Source organism: Alligator mississippiensis, chromosome 1, assembly GCF_030867095.1.
Source record: "Alligator mississippiensis isolate rAllMis1 chromosome 1, rAllMis1, whole genome shotgun sequence".
NCBI lineage: Eukaryota > Metazoa > Chordata > Crocodylia > Alligatoridae > Alligator > Alligator mississippiensis.
This window is the reverse complement of record NC_081824.1, coordinates 456561059-456580721: the sequence shown is the minus strand read 5'-3', so window position 1 is coordinate 456580721 and position 19663 is coordinate 456561059. Positions and strand designations below refer to the sequence as shown.

General features: G+C 46.5%; 1 protein-coding gene across 9 annotated transcripts in view; it reads right to left on the bottom strand.

Moving 5' to 3' along the window:
* NOX4 (NADPH oxidase 4) overlaps positions 1-15542 on the bottom strand; it is a 187765-nt gene extending 172223 nt beyond the window's left edge. Inside the window, exons 1-3 of one of the 9 annotated variants that reach the window (XM_019496411.2) lie at positions 14432-14487; positions 7254-7412; positions 3307-3402 (exon numbers count right to left, since the gene is read on the bottom strand). In XM_019496411.2, the coding sequence (XP_019351956.2) occupies positions 3307-3381 (75 nt within the window). In that variant the 5' untranslated portion in view covers positions 3382-3402; positions 7254-7412; positions 14432-14487. Of the gene's footprint in view, positions 1-3306; positions 3403-5185; positions 5309-7253; positions 7413-8436; positions 8518-14431 lie in introns of those variants that run through there. The other 8 variants (XM_059721770.1, XM_059721783.1, XM_059721775.1 and 5 more) reach the window with 8 other exon arrangements.
* Positions 15543-19663: the final 4121 nt, after the last annotated feature.

Genomic DNA, 19663 nt, shown 5'->3' with positions numbered 1-19663 from the left:
AAAAGATTTTGTGCAATGTATGTTTACAGCCTTGTCTCAAACCCTGAAGTTAGTTCTTCAGGCTCTTTCTCCTCTTAATGATGTTTCACTTCTTTCCTTTCCACTGTTTTAGACTTTAATTCACAGGGACTCAATTTCAGGGTCTGTCACTGTTGAGCCCAAATCTTTATTGATAATGCAGGTGAATCTCCAAATGAAGACACTGGAATCAGTTCTATAGGTTGTAATATTATATTAAATTACTTTAATTGTATCAACATATCATTTGGATGTTTCCCTCCTTTACAAAAAATGGGTGTGTAAAAACTAAAATGAAAGATCCCAATCTTTAATTGGAATTGAACTGATTGATCACTAACTTCAGTAGAAGTTTACTGATAGACACTGGGCATGTCTACATGAGATGCTTTACTGCACATTAGACAAACCTACTGCACAGTAAAGCATCACTATGTAAACATGTGCAGCAGCAGCTACTGTGCATTAAAATAGGTTAATGTGTGGTTTTCTACCACCTGCCTATAAATACAGGTAGTAGATTTACTGTGCTTTAGCTAATGCACAGTAAGTGCATGGTTACATAGCTAACTGGGAGCAAATTGCTCAAGGTCAGCCCAGGCGGCAAAGGGTGGGAGAACTGCCCCCTCCCCTGGAAAGCTCCTCTGATACCCTCAGCTGATCAAAGTGGGGGCTGGGACAATGTCCCATTTCCCTGCAGCAGACAGCTTGCTGGGCTCCAGCTCCAAGATCGGTGCTGGGACGAGGACATTGTCCCCTGCCCCAGGCAGCTGCCTGCTGCCAGGCCCAGCTCTGACATCAGAGCTCTGAGACTGGAGCCAGCTACAGCAACAGGCAGCCGCCCAGGGCAAAGGACAATGTTTGAGCCCTGGATCCAATTTCGGAGCAGGGATTGGGCAGCAGGAAGCTGCCTAGGGCAGGGGTGTGGGGTGGGAGGCAGCTGCCCTGGAGGTAGGACAGCTGCCCCTTGACCCCAGACCCCAGGCCTGACCCTGGTACCCCTTGTCTGCCTGATGCTGGCATCCGGGGGAGCCTAGAGCTCTCCCTCACTGCCATATGGGAGCAAAGCAGCATAGGAGTAGCCTTGCCCTGAACTGTTCCCATCAGGAAAAAATTTGCTCCTGACAGGCACACGTGTAGACGTGCTCTCAGGGAAAGCTTACTGCACAGTATTGTATTGTACAGTAAGCTTTCTGCACATTAATTGCATGTGTAGACATGTTCACTAAGTCAAAAAAATCTGGCCAGAATGCTGTCCCAGTAACGACCAAATCCTAATGAGAAGCTCACTGAGACAGAACATCTCAAGAACAGAAAAACGTGTAAAAGGATACACCCGACTGCAAAATTGTTAGAGTCTGGGGTAATATTTTCACTTTTTTCTGCAAAATAGATAGATAGATAGATAGATAGATAGATAGATAGATAGATAGATAGATAGATAGATAGATAGATAGATATACGCTTGCCTGTCTCTGAGCCTGATACAACAACATGTGTTCAGCCTGAGTCTACCGCTTTTTTAGACCTGCGGAAGAATGCCTGATGCCCAAAAGCTTGTCCAACAGGTCTCCCAACAAATACAGCCGGTTCAATAAAAGATATCAGAGAAAATCATTACCTCCCATATTTCCTGGACCATCACAACAACTACAACACTCCAAACCTACAAGGTCAACATAAGTGAAGCAATTGTGTTAGGTCAACTCACTTTCAACTCAGTTCAAAAAAATATTATGAGACTAACAAGCTATGCAAAAAGGTATTAAAACAGATAAATGAATAAAGGAGAAACACTGGGTCCATCCCACACACATCACCACTGAACATCTGCAAAGGGTTGGGTTTCACAGTAGTGTCTGGGGCTTTAGCCTATGTATACTTTTTTTATTCCTGATTCAGTGAGTAGTTGCTAACTAGTATTCCTGACACAATTCATCCAGCCTCTTTCCTCAAATTTAACAAAACAACTTTGAGTACTTCCTAACATTTTATTCTTTTAAACATTCCCTCCAGACCAGGGGTTGGCAACCTACCACCCAAAGGCTGGATCTGGCCTACAGATGTGGGGTTAGGTAGCATGAGGTGCCTTCTATGGGTACTCTCCCTACTTCACCATGAGAAATAGTGCCAGTTGCAGACACTTTCCCCATACTGCCAGGAAGACAAGCAGGGCCGGCAACAGAAGTCAGATCCCAGTGTCCGTGCCCCAACCTACCTCTGACCTGGGGTGGGTCATGCCAGCCCGCAGCTGTAAAAGGTTTCCTACCCCCTGCTGTAGACCAATGGTTCTCAACCTTTTGGACTCTAGCCACTCTTTTTAAGACTCAAGGCACCGCTCAGAAAATGCCAGGTCGTACCTTTTATTTTTTGACTATAGAAAAATACTACAGCAATTCTTCTGTTGCAAAGACCTCAGAAACAGGCCAGATTGTTTTCGACACTATGGATTTCTATTTGAAATGTCTGGATTAATCTTGTGAATCATGTGTAGGTATTTGCATACCTAACAGTGTTAATATTATACAACACCCTTAAAAGCATTACCACAACGCCCCAGAGTGCCATGGCATCTGGCTGAGAATCACCACTGTAGGGTTAACAATTCACAATAACTGCAACTAGTTAGGAAGTCGGTGAAGGGCACTATACCTACATATCTTATAGGTTTTGTTAGTGGTCATTGCCAGGGCAGAGTGGTGAAGTTTGCAATCAACTGGCCGTTGCCATGACTGCCACTCTTTTTATCTTAACTAAATTTTAAAAAGTCTGCCAGAAATTAAAGCAGAAATTATATGGCCTGCAATAAATTAACCCAGTTCACAACAACCAGGAAAGGCAGAATAAGTGAGACTGCTAATAAAATAACTCCCTCAAGAAGCATACATCATGAGAACCAGCATAAAAGAGCTCACTGAAACAGACCCACAAACTTGGCTACAGTTATGATGACTAAAAATGAGAGGCTCGCTGAGCTGATGCTCATGTTTATAAGCCAGATCCTGCAAGCATCCCTACAACTGGGAATAGGGGGTGGTTCTCCCAGATACTTGCCTAGCTCTTAACTTTTATTCATGCAACAGAGATAGCACCTCTCACTCTCAACCCTAGCAAGTTTTGACTTTCAACCGACTGTCCGCAGCATGCCAATAGATTCTATCCTGATCCCCACTTTTCAGGGAAACTAAACACCTGATTTTTCCCTTATTAGTAAAAATATGCTCTAATCTCCCACCCCAGACCAGCACTCCCATTTCCCAGGCAAAGAGCAGCATTTGGGTCACTCACCCCTAGCATCCGATGCAAGTAGTAATACTGTGGCCCATGGTAATACAGCAAGAAGGTTCTCAAGAAGAGCCACATGTTGAGGGCAAACCAGGCAAGCTGAAACCGGCAAGACAAGAAGAAAGGAGATAAGGTAAGTGAAAGCCATATTGTTGACGGTCATTTTATAGAGAGCTGAGATTCTGAATTGTACGGGATGATTTGGATAAAGCTGATCCTGGCTCAGACAGGAGGTTGAACTCAGTGGTACCTAGAGGTCCGTCCCTTCCAGCCCAACTGCTCTACGATTCTATGAAAGCCACAGAGACAAACTTCCCAGTATCCATTTCAATCTTGCAGAGACTACATGCTTGCTTGAAAGAGAAAGAATATGGCCTGGCTGGGTGAAGACCTTTGGAAGGGAACCTCTCCATGGCTAGAGCGATACAGCCCAATACAGTGTGATAGAGGCTAGTGTGATATAGATCCATCCATACGGTGTGGGAGAGGCTAATGCAAGCACAGCCTGACACAGCGTGATACAGCCTGATAAGGTGTGATGAAGGCTAATGTGATACAACCCGTTGTGCTCTGAGAGAGCTTAGTGTCACGCAGCTCGATAGGGCGTGGGAGAAGCTAGCACGAAGCAGCCCCATATAGTGTGACAGTGGCTAGTGCAATACAGCCCGATATGGTGCAAACGAGGCCAGTGCAATGCAGCCTGATATGGTGCGATAACGTGATACATCCCCTTACGGTGTAAGAGAGTTTAGTGTGATGCAGCTCAATATGCTGTGGGAAAGACTAGTGTGATGCAGCGCAGCCCCATCCAGCACGACAGCAGCTAGTGCAATACAACCCGATATGGTGCAAAAGAGGCCAGTGCAATACAGCCTGATATGGTGTGATAACGTGATACATCCCCTTACAGTGTAAGTGAGCTTAGTGCTATGCAGCTTAATATGCTGTGGAAGAGGCTAGCACCATGCATCCCCATCCCAACCAGCACGACAGCGGCTAGTGCAATACACCCTGATATGGTGCCAAAGAGGCTAGTGCAATACAGCTTGATATGGTGTGATAACGTGATACATCCCCTTACGGTGTCATGGTGCTTAGTGCCATGCAACCCAATGTGCTGTGAGAGAGGCGAGCGCGATGCAGCCCCATCCAGCGTGACAGAGGCTAGTGCAATACAGCCCAATATGGTGCAAAAAACACTAGTGCAATACAGCCCAATATGGTGTGATAACATGATACATCCCCTTAGGTGTAAGAGAGCTTAGTGCCATGCAGCCCAATATGCTGTGGGAAAGGCTAGCACCATGCGTCCCTATCCAGCACGACAGCGGCTAGTGCAATACACCCTGATATGGTGCCAAAAAGGCTAGTGCAATACAGCCCGATATGGTGCAAAAAAGACTAGTGCAACACAGCCCAATACAGTGTGATAACATGATACATCCCCTTAGGTGTAAGAGAGCTTAGTGCCACGCAGCCCAACATGCTGTGAGAGAGGCTAGTGCGATGCAGCCCCATCCAGCGCGACAGCGCCTAGTGCAATACAGCCCGATGCAGTACAAAAGAGACTAGTGCAATACAGCCCGCTGCGGTGTGATGGAGTTTAGTGCGACTCAGCCCGACAAGAGAGAGGCTAGCGCGAGGCAGCCCGACCCAGTGCAACAGAGCGGCTAGTGCGATACAGCCACCAGGGTGCGAGGGAGGCTGGTGCGATTCAGGCTAGTGCGATACACCTGCCTCCCCGCCCCCCGCGCCCCACTCCCCGCTCGGGGCAGGCGGCAGCCGGGAGAGAGGCCGGTCGGTCCCCGGGCTCCCCGCCGCCGTCCCCGAGCCCGGGCAGCGCAGGCGGCGCCTTGCCGGGTCCCGCCGCCCCGTGCCCTACCAGGAAGACGTGCTTGGCCCCCTCGTTGTGCAGCCAGCTCCGGCCCGGCGGGGCCATGGCGCGCGCTCCTCCTCGCCGCCGGCCGGCCGGCGCCGCCGCTTTGTCTCGGGCAGCGGCTCCGGCTCGGACCCGCGCGGGCGGGCGGGCGGGCGGGGCCGGGCCGCCTGCACGGGAGCCCCCGGGGGCGGGGGCAGCGCCGGCAGGGGAAGCTGTCTGTGCAACACGTGTGTGTGTGTGTATAGGATGGGTGGTACACACGCACACGCACACACGAACCTGGGGATGGGTGGCACACACTGGTGTATACACACACACACGCACCCATGGGTTGATCCCGGGGATGAGTGGTACACACGAGTGTACATACACACACGATCGTGGAGATGGATGCACGCACACACACACACACACTATCCCAGGGATGGGCAGCACACACGGGTGCACATACACCCACCCACGTGCGCACACACACAATTGTGGAGATGGCCGACACACCCCAGTGTATACAGGCGCACACATCGGTTGATCCCGGCGGATGGGTGGTACACATGCATGTATATATACCCCCCGCGCACACACACGATCCTGGGGATGGGTGGCATACTTTGGTATACACACATATGCACATGTGGGTTGATCCTGGGGATGGGTGGTACACACGAGTGTACATACCCCCCACACACACAATCCTGGGAATGGGTGGCGCATGCCAGTGTATACACACGCGCACACGCACGCAATCCCAGGGATGGGTGGCACACAAGGGTGTACATATGTTCCCCCCACACGCATACAATTCTAGGGATGGGTCACACACATCAGTGTATATGCACACGCGCAATCCCAGGGACGAGTGGTACACATGAGTGTACGTACACCTTCCCCCCCCCACACACACACAATCCTGGGGATGGGTGGCACACAGACATGCACACTCTCTCTCTCTTTCTAACTAGACAGGGGGTGCGAGTGGCATGCACACACACATACACACTGTGGCAATGCAGGGTGTAGACAGTGGACACAGCTGTAATATATGGTATGGGTTGCATGCACATACACTTATGTGATACAGAGTGTGTGCACAACCACCTACATGCACACATTAATGCAATGCAGAGTGTTGGTGGCTCACACACTACTGTGATACAGGATGTGGGTGACATGCACACACACACACACACACACTAAGGGGATATAGGGTGTAGGCTGGCACACATGCACACATTGTGATACAGGCTGTGGGTGGGTATGCATACACATACATACATGCGATGCAGGGTGTGGGTGGTGCACATACAGTGTGGGTTGGTACAAGTGCACACTGATGTGATGCAAGGTGTGGGTGATGCATATACCAGTGTGACACAGGGTGTGGGTGACACACACACACACACTAAAGGGATGCAGGCATAATAGGTTAGGGAAGCCCATCTCACCCCTGTCCAGAAAAGCTGCTTTGGTACCTCAGTGATGTTCCCATTACAATAAATGCTGAGGCAGCTGCTGCTATTTTGGCTGTGGTGTTAGCCCAGCCTCAGAATGGTGAGTGATTTTGGCAGCTGCTGAACACAAAAATTAAGGTCCCAGAGCAGCAGAGCAAAGAGAAAGAGAGCTGTTCTCTGTCACCGAGTAATGCTATTTGGTAGGTATGCTGGAAACAAGTGAAAAAGTATGCCTTCAATTTGAAGTGATTAGAACGATTGTTTGATGCAAAAATAGCAATGATCTCAGAAAAAAGAAAAAAAGGACCACCAACTAATACACTTCAAAATATTTGTTCTCTCTCTGCCTCCCTACGCTCCATCTCAGTTGGAGCATACAGGAAATCTGAGGCATAAAAAAATAAAATATTGCAACCATTGATAAAGCTGCTCTAGACAGTTACTTCAGACCCGTTGTCTGGAGATGGTTTTGAAAGATGTACAGTGCCTCGCACAAAGCAGCTCTTGCTTGGTTCAGGCCCCTGATCACAACCAGCTTTAAGGGGGAAAAAAAAAAATGTAGGCACGTTGGAAAGAATCCAGTGGAAAATGACAAAAAATGATTAGGGGAAAACATGACTTACGAGGAAAGGCTGAAAGAGCTAGACCTCCAGGGAATGAGATTCTGTAACTTCTCTAGGTAGCTGTTCCAATGCTTGACCACCCTCATAGGCAGTTCTTCCGAATAGCCAACCGAAATTTCCTCTGCTGTAACGTGAGCCCATTGTTCTTCGTCCTGTCCCCTACCGCCACAGAGAAAAACTCTATTTCCATCTTCTCCGTAACTGCCCTTTAAGCATTAGAGGACTGGTATTAAATCCTCCTTTAGTCTTCTCTTTTCTGGAGTAAATCAGCCTAATTCTCAGAAAGGCTGGAAGGGATCTCAAGGGATTATTTAGCTCAGCACTTCTCAACCTGTGGGTCACGACCCAAAAGTGGGTTACAAGACTATATGAAGGGGTAGCAATAAACTTTAAAAACAGATCAACAAACTTCATAAATGGATTCTCCTTTAAAAGAGAAAGGCGTGGGAAACTGTGGCTTTTCCCATGCAGGCTGGCAGAGTGCCAGCCATCAAGGGGCTGCTTGGAGCCCCGCTGCTGCACACACATCCCCCTTCCTTACATCAGGCTGGGGCCTGATGGCAATGGGTTGGGAGTGAGGGGCATTGGGTTGGGACTGTCCATTGATGTTTACAAATGAGTCCTGGTACAAAAGCTACTCATCTAGCCCAACCAGGGATCAAACCTGGTGTTAGTAGCACCATACAAACCAACTGAGCTACATAGCCACTTTTCCAACCTTTTGTTATAAGAAGCTAATATTATTGTTTAAACGGAACAACTTTGTATGAAACAAGAGGGTCCCTTCCTCACCCATCCCTTTTCTTTGGTTTCCTTACTGGCTATCTCTGTTCTGCACTTTGGGGGGGAAATTAGTAGAATCAATTAGAAGCAATCTAATGAGCAAAGAACATTTAAAAATGAGAGAAGAGGTTTGCCCATCTACAGATCTCCTGTATTGGCTACCTTTACAATTTAAAAAAGACCTAAGAAATCTATGAAATTTGAGCTATTCGCCTTAATTTTTTTCTCGTAACTATAAAGGCAAACTTCAACAGTGTCCTGTCCTTATGACACTATTTAGATGGGTGCTAAGTAGCAAGAATATTCAGAGCAATGAGTGTGTACCTGTAGCGGACCACCTGGCTCCACCAGGCTCAAATCAGTCCTTAAACCCTTGAACTGACTCCCAGGTCTGAATTACCTGGTCCCTGCTGCAGTCTCTCTCTGGGCTTTACAACACAGACGATAATGTCCTGGGTTCTTCCACACCACAAATCACAACAGAGAACAGGAACAAGTTCAAACCCTGCGTTAGAGTGCAACATAAAGTGCCAACAGCCCACCATGAACAGTCAGAAGCCTGGGTTAGTTTGCAACCTGTACTCTTTTCCTCCTTGGAAAGACCTGGCTCTTCACATGGGCAATCCCCCCACCATGTCCTCTTGCTCTTCCTGTTTGCTTTTGTTTTAAAGTCAGCCAGTCAACTTCCCCTTATTTACTAATTGGCTGAGCCAGCTGCAGCCCTTTAGGCCGGCAGCCTGCTAACAGGCTGGCTAATTGCTCCAGGCTGCAAGCCTGCAGCCTGTTACATACTCTCCCCTCCAAGAGTGGAGCCCAGAGTACACTCTTCCATTTCTTCTACTTCTCAAGCCCCTTCTCTGGAGAAGTCCGCATTTTTATGGGCAATTCCTGGATGGTAGCATATTTCAAAGTTGAATGGCCCTGGCTGAAAATTGGCCTCCCCCATGGCATGTAGCCATTTTAACAAAGCATCATCAGTGACTAGTCAGAAGTGGGTCCCAAAGAGATAATAGCAGAGGGTCTCTATGGGCCATTTAAATCACCAGACACTCTTTTTCAATCTTTGTGTATTTTTCTGTTCTTGGGGAAGGAGCTTCTGGTTCAGGTACATGATGGGGTCTCCATCTTCAAATTCCTGTGCGAGTACTGCCCCAAGACCTCATTCCGAAGCATCCTTTGTACTATAAATTCTTTCCCCCTGTCCAGGGAACATAGGTCTGTGTCACTGTACAGCAAGCCTTTTCACTCTCCAAATGCACTTGCACACTCTGATGACCACTGCACCCATTGCAGGACCCTCATTCACAAGAGATCAGTTAGGGAGGCCATGAGGACCACAAAATTGGGAATAAACCACTGATAATAGCTAGCCAAGCCTAGGAAGGATTTTACATTTTTGTTGCCGGTACCAGGGATTAGACAGGGTACAGGCCCTGGCACATCAGAGGCTGGATCCTGCCATTGCCCAGGATATACTCCAGATACTTTGTCTTGGTCTTGCCCACAGGAAATGCACAGGGGGGCACATGGGCATGTGCCCCCCTGAGATTGGCCACGGCCGGAGCTGCCGCCAGCGTCTGCGGGCAGTTGCCACCTCCCTTTTGACATCAACGCGACTGCGGGCGGTCTCTGCTTGCTGCCGCCAACAACATAGGCGGTGGTTGTGGGCAATCCCTGCTCACTGCCCACGACTCGCTGCCCCCCTGACACTGCCACTGACACCAGCTGTGGGTGGTCCCTGCTCACCATCACTGATAGCATGGACAGCAGCTGTGGGCAGTTCCTGCTCACCACCTGCCGCTTGCCCCCCTCCCCCACTGCCGACACTACCACCAATGGTTGTGCGCAGTCCCTGCTTGACACTCCCTCCCCACCGCCAACACCACCAGCAGCAGCTGCAGGCAGTCCCTGCTCACTGCCATGGTGCCCACTTAGTCATGGGAGGCACCAGTCGTTCATGGTCTTGTCTTGGTTACACTTGGTCAGATTGACTGTAAATCCTGCAGCACAGATTGACTGTAGGACTGCTCTTATTCCTTGAATGTGGTTTGACCACTTATCAGTGAATATTATGATGTCATCTATGTAGACAGTGGCGTATGCCTAGTGCGGTGGTGTATGCAGTCCATCAATCATTGAAAACTTGCTGGGACACTGTGGAGTCCAAATCAGAGAGTCTAAAAGTGATATAGCCCCCATGGGGTAGTGAAGGCCATAATTTCTTCGGATGCAGGGTCCAGGGGAATCTGCCAGTACCCTTTTATTAGGTACAAGGTAGATATATACTTGGCCTGGCCCGTTCCTCTACCTTTTCATCTATCCTAGGCAAGGGGTATGCATTGCATTTTAAAACTGCATTGACCCTACAAAAGTCAATGCAGAACCTGACAGTACAGTCAGGCTTCAGGACCTGTACAATAGGGCTGCTCCATTCACTCATAGATTCCTCTATTACCCCCAGGTCCAACATATTTGTCACTTCTTTCCAGACTTAACAGAGCCATAATTCATGAGCGTACTCTATGGATGAGGTATCCAGGCTTGAGGCTGATCTGGTACTCCACCAATGTGGTCTTACCAGGTTTCTCAGTGAACATCTTCATAAACTCCATCAGCACTGCATTCATATCTCCCTGCTAAACTAAGGTTAGTTCCTCCCCAAACTGGGGCCCTGCTGAAAAGTTGGTAGAAGGATGCTGCACCCCTGAAGTGGTTGCCTCCCAGTTCAGGGACATCAGGCAGGCTTCTCAGCCAATCCAGGGTTTTAAGAGGTTCACAAAGTACACCTGCGATTCACAACGCTTCCCTACAAGGTGTATTTTACAGTCAACTTGTCTAATGCACTGTAGCATTTTGAACGGGCCTTGACATTTTACCAAAAGTTTGCTCTCCAATGATGGCAGCAAGAGTAGCACTCAGTCTCTCAGCCAATATATTCGCAGTCAGGCCCCTTTATTGAAATGTTGTTGTTGCCTGTGCTGGGCAGCTTCCAGGTTTGCTTTTGCAAGTGCCCCCATCAGATTGTTCACATAAATTTAGGACATATTGCACAAAATTTTGTGCAGTGGAGACCTGGGAATGCCCCAATTCATGCAATAAGTCCAGCACCCAATTGGGTAGGTCACACTAGGTATAGGCCAATTGGGAAGCCACAATAGCTCTTATTTGGCCCTCACATTCACCAATTGTCAGTGCCAAATACACCATGGGAGAGGGGCAGATGTCCCCATGAATAAAGGTCCAACAAGTACATTCCCCTACTGGGATGTCTTCGACCTTCACGTATTATGACTGGACACACGTTTGGCCTGAGTCAGAGTCTATGAGCCCATCAACCCAGGCCTCTCAAATCTTTATAGGGACCACATAGCTCCTCACATCAGGGTTTCCCACCCCCTTGTCAAACAAGGTAAGCCAATGAATACCTACAGTTTATCTGGGCACAGTCTCAGGCCTGGTGCCCCTTTTCCCCATATTGGAAGCAGGTTAGTCTTCTGCACAGACTGTGGTGTTTCCCTAGGGGTACCAGGGTCCTGACAAGGTAAGTTGCAGACCCCTCCCTGAGCTGGGGTCAGGGAGGTGACAGGCTGCTACTTGGTAAAGCACCCTACACGTCACCCCTGCAGATGCCTTGCACCCACTAAGCTTTCCCCTACAGCTTAGTGGCCAACTCTCCCAGAGATCCTAACACTTAAGTTCCACACCCAGAAAGTCCTCTACCCTCCTAGTGGCTTCCTCTAGCATGGCCACATGGAGGCGGTACACCTACTTGCGCATCTCCATCAGGAAGACAGCACAAAATAGCTCCAGTGACACCAATTCCACAGTCTCCCCTGCTAATTGGGTATCTGGGTGGAGCCACTGGGTACATAAATCCTTCAGTCTTAGCCATAGCTTGGGGATGGGTGTGGAGGTCCTAGGCCTTGGTTCTAAGCCACCACCAATAGGTATCTTCAGCAAGGGCCAGGCGATTGAGACTTTCTACTTTAAGCATCTATTAGTCCTGAGCCGCTTCTGACCCCAAGGCAGGATAAGCACCTTGGGCTTCCCCTGTAAGAAGTGGGGCCACCCACATGACCTTAGTGTCCTGGTCCCACTGGACCACCTCCACCACATGTTCAAGTATGACCAAGAAGGTTTCTATGTCATCAGCCATCCTCCTCTTGGGCAAAAACCAGGCTCACTCCTGGGGTGTACAGGGCCCCTACCCCCTTGACCAAGGTTCCTCTGCCATACCATTTGCTGCTATAAGAAATCCTGCTGTTGCAGCTTCAGGTATCTGTGAATCACTGCTGCTGCTGGAAATAATTAAGCTGCTGCTGGAAATAATTAAGCTGCTGCTGTTGCAGCTGAAGCTGCTACAAGAGAGTCTCCCTTTCCATCTTGGGAGAGGGGTTCAGACTGCCCACATTCTCCACCAGCTGTAGCATACCACCTAGCTACCCTGGCTCTGCCAGGCTCAAATCAGTCCTTGCAGCCTTGAGCTAACTCCCAGGGCCAGATTATCTGCCCCCCAGCTGCAGTCTGTTTCTGGGCTTCAAAACAAAAATGATAATGTCCTGGGTTCTTCCACACCACAGAGCACAACAGAAAACATAAAGTCCAAAACAAGTTCAAGCCCTGGGTTAAACTGCACCACAGAGAGCAACATAAAGTGCCAACACTCCACCATGAACATCCAGTAGCCTGGGTTAGCTGTATTCTCTTTTCCTTCATGGAGAGACCTGCCTCTTTACATAGGCAATTCCCCCACCAGGTTCTCTCTCACTTCCTCTTCCTGTTTGCTTTTATTTCTGAGTCAGCCAGTCAACTTCCCCTCATTTACTAATTGACTGATCCAGCTGCAGCCCCTTAGGTGGGCAGCCTGCTAACCAGCTGGCTAATTGCTCCAGGCTGGAAGCCTGCAGCCTGTTACAGTACCCTTTAAGGTGTTACATTTGGTGTTGTTTTCTTTTGAAACAAGATCTTTACATTTGTTTAATACAGCAGGGCAAAGTCAGTCTTGACTCTATCTTAAAGTCCCAAATGGCTTTAAGATCTCCCCAGTGTGTATTGCTATAGCTGTTTAAGACTTGGGATGAGAGCAACTGCTGCTATAAAGTAATATATTTATGTAGCGTTACTGGAGTTGTACCAGCTTACAATAATTATTCATTTATATTAGGTCTAAGTATTTTGTACTGCAGTGTTCTAGTTTTATGTTATTGAAAAATATTGTTTTAGTTTTAATATAACCAAGTTTAATATGTGTTTGTTCTGCCGTATCTTGTCTGTGTCTTAATCTGAAAAGAAACAAGCCAGCACGTCGGCAGGAAAGCTCCTTTGCTTAAACCTTTTGTCTAGACCCCCTGCTGTTTACTGTAAACAAGAAACCTGGCTTCTTGTCATGTAAACAGGAGAAATCAGACCACTAGCTTAACTGACTAACTGAGCAGTGTTCTTTCTTTCAAATTAATTGGTTAAGAGGAAAAAACTGAAAGACCAGGCAACCCCTGATGTCACACCAGGAACACAGGAAGAGGAGCATTTAGGCTAAAGGAGGGGACCCCAAAGAGGGCCCCAGCTGGAGAAGCCAACGTGAAAGTGTTGGGGGGGCAATGATCCCTGGAGCAAACCACCAGGATTACAGCCTGGTGAAGCTTTGAATCAGGGTAGACCTGGTCCTTTTGTTCTTACTGGGTTTTTTTGTTTCAGCCTAGGTGCGTAGCTGAGCCTATCTGCAGTTCAGGCCTAGCCAGGATAGGCCTGGCACCCCTCTTTTGAGTTCTTTTGCCATTTTCTGCCCCCGCAGAGCTGGGGGTTAGGACTAGGAATTTGGGGGGTGCAGATGCTGACTGAAGCAACAAGTCACCCCCTCAAAGCCACTGTGAACATGGAGATTAGCACCCTGCAGCTTCACAGGGAGCAACAACAGGGAGCCCCTTGCACTGCAGAAGGATCTTTGTCATTAGCAGCTCCTTGAGACACAGCAAACCCCAAGAAGCAGCTCATAGGACTCGCCTGCTAAGTAGCAGGTATAGGGGCACCGGCCCCTGGAAATAACTCTTTGGGTGAGCCCCTACATCTCCGACTGCCTGGTCAAGGGTAGAGTCTCTTCAAAAGGGGTGCAGAGACTAGAGACTATGCTTGGTAATTAAGAGTGTTTGAATTGCATTTGGTGTTTCCTTTGCTTTCTTTGCCTTTGTTTACTGCAAGAAACCTATCCTTTTGTATTTACACAGCTTGTGAGGAGGGAGTTTTGTTTATGTGGGACACTCCAGCCAAATCCAGTGATCCCAGATTTTTGGATGGGGGCTCAAGCTATCGCAAAATGTATTGGGTACCCTGACATTTGAACCCGGCCCCTGTTGCTGCCAACCAGTGCCCAGCAGAAAGGTTACATATGTAACACTTACCAGCTCTAGTCCTGGACCAGGACTGTTATGGTAGGCACAGGCCAAAAAGACATACGATCTAGACATAAGATAAAAGACAGCAGATGAGGTTCAGATTCTTGATTCTTAAAGGAATAGCAAATCCAGCACCAAATTATTAGAAAAACACTTTTGCTAAATCTACCTACGTAGCACTGCAAGCCTTGCTTCTTATCACAGTCCCTCTGCCAACCCATTCATCCCAATTTTCCCTGTTTAATTCCTTGCTACAAGTATTCCAAAATATAAGATGAGGTCATGGATCGTTTTGTCCTCAAATAACCTCCCATGCATTCCTAACTTAAACAAGAAAAAACAAAAGAGCAACTCCCATGTACAACCTTTAATTGTTCAATGCAATGGAATGTAAGTAAATAACGTGAGGAAAGTGTGTAAAATAAAATACAGCTGCAGCATAGTCTGTGACAAATTTTGGGGAAGTATTAACTTGCATTCATTTGTCCCACTGTTTATAAGCCTTCCTTTGGGCTTGTATGTTTCCTACAGAAATGGCTCACACACTGAGTGAAAGTTAAGATGCAATATCTTGCAGCCCTTTAAAGGGTTAAGGCTCAGTTCAACTTCAAATGAATTCAGTGAGACTTTTGATGGATTCTAAAGTAAGTAGGACCTGGAAGTTAGGACAGGAGATAAAAGGCATGATTGAATTCTACGGTTATACAATAAAATAATGAAGATATTTTAAAGCAGAAGGGACAGTTACCATCTATTTTGACTTCCTATACAATGCAGACTAGAAAACCTCTTTCAGTTATTTCTACATTGATCCAATAACTTCTGTTCAAGCTGTAGCATATGTTTTAGGTAGCTAGTCTTCATTTAAAAAGTAACCAGCCACGGAAAATCCACAACTGATTTAGGTAAGTTTCTATGGCAAATTATACTTATTTTTTAAAGTTATTTCTAGCCTGAGTTGGTATAGCAGTACTTTCTTAGCATTGGATCTCATTCATAGATTCATGGATTGTAAGGCTGGAAGGGACCTTGGAAGATCTTTGGGTCCAGCAGAAAAGATAAGTGGGGGTCAGGTGACCCCAGCAAGGTGACTGTCTAGTCTCCTTTTGAAGATTTCCAAGGTAAGCAATTGCACCACCTCTGGAGGGAGCTTATTCCAGTCTGGATACCTTGACTATAAAGAAGTTTTTCCTAATGTTGAACCTGAATCGATCTTCCAGGAGTTTGTGGCCATTATTCCTGGTTTTCCACTTGGGTGCCCTGGTGAAAAGTTGCTCACCGAGCCCTTGATGTATTCCCCTAGTGTAGTGGTAAGCTACTACCAGGTTCCCTCTCAGCCTTCTTTTCCTCATTAATGTAACAGCAAAAGGTATAAGGAGTGTCTATTGTCAGAAATCTCTTTTCTGCTGACCATGATCAAGTCATTTCTTAGCCTCCTCTATTAATTTTCTAACTTACTAGCAAAACTACGCAGTCAACCTCAACACAAGACATAACGTCCTAACCTGCCACAGGTAGAGCAGGGGGCCACAGTGGCCAACTTCCTAACTTCTGCAAAGGTTATTAAAATAGATTAAACATAGAATTTCTTTAAGTTTCTTGATATATGGCAGGTTTGCTAGACCATAAATTATTCTTGCAGATCTTTTCTGAACCCTTCCCAAGTTTTCAACTAACTTCCTTTTGAAGTGCGGACACCAAATCTGGGCACAGTGTTTCAGCAAGGGTCTCACTAATGGCATATGCTAATGAAATATCACCTCCTTGCTTCTGCTTGGTATTCCTTTGCTTATAGGGTAGACCTTTTATTATAAGGTTTGCCATCTTATCTGTAAGCATTACCTTGGAAGCTTATTTTCAATTGCTAATGTAGGAGGCTTACCTTTATCAGGGCTTGGGCAGAGTCCCAGGCTCAAGGTCTGCTGCTTGATTGGTACAGCTTGTCTACCAATCCAGAGACAGCAAAGAGAAGCAATACCATGCCCTTTTCTGAAGAGAGGGGACAAGAAGCAGCTGGACCTGAATCAGAACTGTGCCAGCCAAGTCTGGAGAACTTCAGTGGAGGAGCCCCTGAAGAGTATAAAAGAGGAGCGTGCTTGGCAGGCTAGAAAGAGATGACAAGGGACGGTAAAGAGAGAGGAGCTCCAGAGACAGCTGTTCTCAGCACCCCACCTGAACTTCAGTGGTGCATGGCTCAGCGCACAGGGAGCTGGCCCTGGGAGCAGCTTGAGGCTGCACGGGCTCCACATGATGCACAGGTCGGCGCACAGAGAGTCCACCCTGGGAGCAGCTCGTGAGTGATCAGGCCTCACCTGGTGCACGGGTCAATGCATGGAGAAACCGACTTGGAAGCAGCTCGCGACTGCTCACATTAGCCCCAGCCCTAGGCCAAATGACCAAGGGCCTGCAATGCAGCTCCACCTTTAACTAAAAGAGCCCTGGTGCCCAGAGCAGGGCCCAGGAAAGGGGAGAACCAAAAGTGTGAGACCAGGGAGTTGGAGTCTGCAAGGGCTTGGCTCCTGCAAGAGAGAGCGAGCCCTGGGTGCCCGGTTCAGCGCACCATGCCATCAAGGAGAGCTGAAGGCACCGCTGGGGAGAGGCCCTTGTGGGATCAGTCACCAGGGGGACGAGCCTTGACTTCTCCAGAGAGGAAGCATGACTTACTGGGGAAGCGGGCTCCACAGTGGAGACTGACACAGGTGAGGAGGGTCTGCCACCTCCAGCCTCCATTGCGGGAGGGGCGTGTCCACATCTCAGGGCCCTAAAGGGGAGAGGCTTCAGGGAACCCCCTCGAAGAAGTGCTGGGTGTACTCCCTATTTTGAGGTTGTCATTGTGTTAAGGGCTATATAGCTAGGGGTATTCTTTAAGGGGGTTTATATGATTTATGTGTTTTAATAGCTCAATATGTATATTAGTATTGTTATTTGTGAAGGTATAAAGAAATATTATTGTTAATTTATTTGGGTTACATAAGTTAATATCCCTGTGTGTTAATTGTGTTGTATAGGTTGTTAGTTATTTGGTTCATATTTGGTATTATATGTGAATTGTGGAATATTATATATAGTATTATATGTTAAGCCTTGTAAATATTCTATGTTTTATATTATATGTCTGTATTTATTCTTGTAATAAATTGTACATAGTTAAGTACTTGGTTTTGGCCTAGCTCTATAGAGAGTGGGGGAAGCTGCTCTAGTAGCTGACTCTTTCCTCAGTACCGTGTCTGACCACCACCACTGTCATCGGAGGACAGGGCACACCCCCTGGGTGTAACTCGGGCTACACTAATAACCCCCAAGTCCTTCTCAGTTGCATTGCAACTTTGTGCCTAAATGCATGATTCTGCATCTGACTGTATCAAAAATGCATGTTATTCAGATTAATCCAATTTACTAAATGATGCAGTTTGATCTGCATAATTTTGTTACCATCATTACAACAACTTGGGTTACTTGCAACATTTTCCAGTAATGATTTTATGTTTGCTTCCAAGTCATATTTTGTTTGAGAACCTTAAAGGTATTGAATAGTAACAGACTAAGAAGAGCTTGCTACTGAATCCTGTTAGATCGTCCTGATTTGGATTATAGTACTTTGCTATATAGTATTTATACAAGAGCACCTTTCCTTTAAAGAGCTCAAAGAGCTAAACAAAACCATTAACTAATTAAGCTTCAGAGCAATCTTGTAGAATAAAACTTGAGTAAAGAATTTCCTCTCTCACAAATGGGTAGCTGTATAAAAGCATGGAGCAATTTCCCGCATTTTAAGACAGGAAATGAAGAACCCAACTGAAACTGTTCAACAAGAACACAATTTCCAATTATGGGAGTTAACTAGGCTTCTGGGATTAAACCACCTGCAATTGCAAGAATGTCATGAGATCTTTAATCATCAGGATCCAGTCTTACACTCCAAAAGCTCACATCTGTGGCACTCCAAAAGCTCACAACTGTGCACCCTAGTACCATGCCAGGACACTGATTCAGTAATAACCCAGAACGTATTTTGCCCTAAGTAGCTGTGAAGAGCTGTGCAAAATAGAGTTAAAATGTGTTTGTGGTTGGTTTGGGGGTTTTTTTGGTGGGGGGAAAGTTGGGAGAAATATATGCATGCATGTATAAATTGGTTACTTAAATAAATATAAACCCAATTAAGCATTCATAATTGTCCAATACCTGAAAAACATTTATTCTCACAAAAGAGTAAATAACATTTAAAGTTTCTGTCAAAGTTACAGGTCTGAGAGGTTGGCCAGCTCATTCATGTTAAACTTTGTTAATGGCTGTGCACACAGCTAGTACAAGGTTACCAAGGCAGAAAACTTGCCAAAGGTTAATTGGAGTGTCAGGGATAAAGTGGAGCAAGAAAGTAATTAAAGAAACTATAATATTCAGTAAATTAAAAACTGACCAAGCTGTAGGAAAAAATATCAAGATAGGAAAAAAAAAACCCCAGAATGTGCCAAGTAGAAAGGAGCATAAACATGCTGTTCTGAAGCTGCAGCATGCATTTTCTAGAAGGTCACATATATGCTTGTTATTCTTAACCAAGGAATGTTCCACTCTTTTACTAGGTAACCTCCTAGGGTAAAATCCTGGGCAATGGCAGAGCTCCCACTGGCTTCCAACAAAGCAGGGTTTCACTAATCCAATATAGGGTCACAATTAATAAATCCTTTTATGTGTTTTGGGGCTAATCTTGTGAGTCTTACTTATTTTGGGTACTGAGCTGCAGCTACAAGCAAGTCCACTGAGATCACTGGAGTAAATACCGTTCAACAGAAGTGAGAGTGACTCACACTGTAAAATAGCCACGATCTATAAAGGTTGAAGTCCAGTAAAAGAACCTAAACCTCATCAGTTATCCTATTCAGTCTCATTTTCAGATAGTCTCCTAAAAATAAAGTTGGTGATAAGCTTTGGAGATGAAATGCAAAATTTTGCCTCTGACGAATTCAGTAAAACTGATTTGTATGCCAGGTTTTCTTCTTAAAATTCATGCAAAAAAAAGGCGGGGGGGGGGAATAAAAGGGAGAAAAAAAGAGGTACAGGACAGAAGACTTAGTTCAAGAATCAGTATATTGTCACATTATGCACATAGGTACATTTCTGACATGGAAGGAACCATCTCACTCAAAGGCTGGACATTCTACTTGGTGTGGAGTGGCATTGCCTTTTTGAGCCTACCAAAATGAAAGCTGAGCAGATGTGATTGTTCTCCATAAATACATC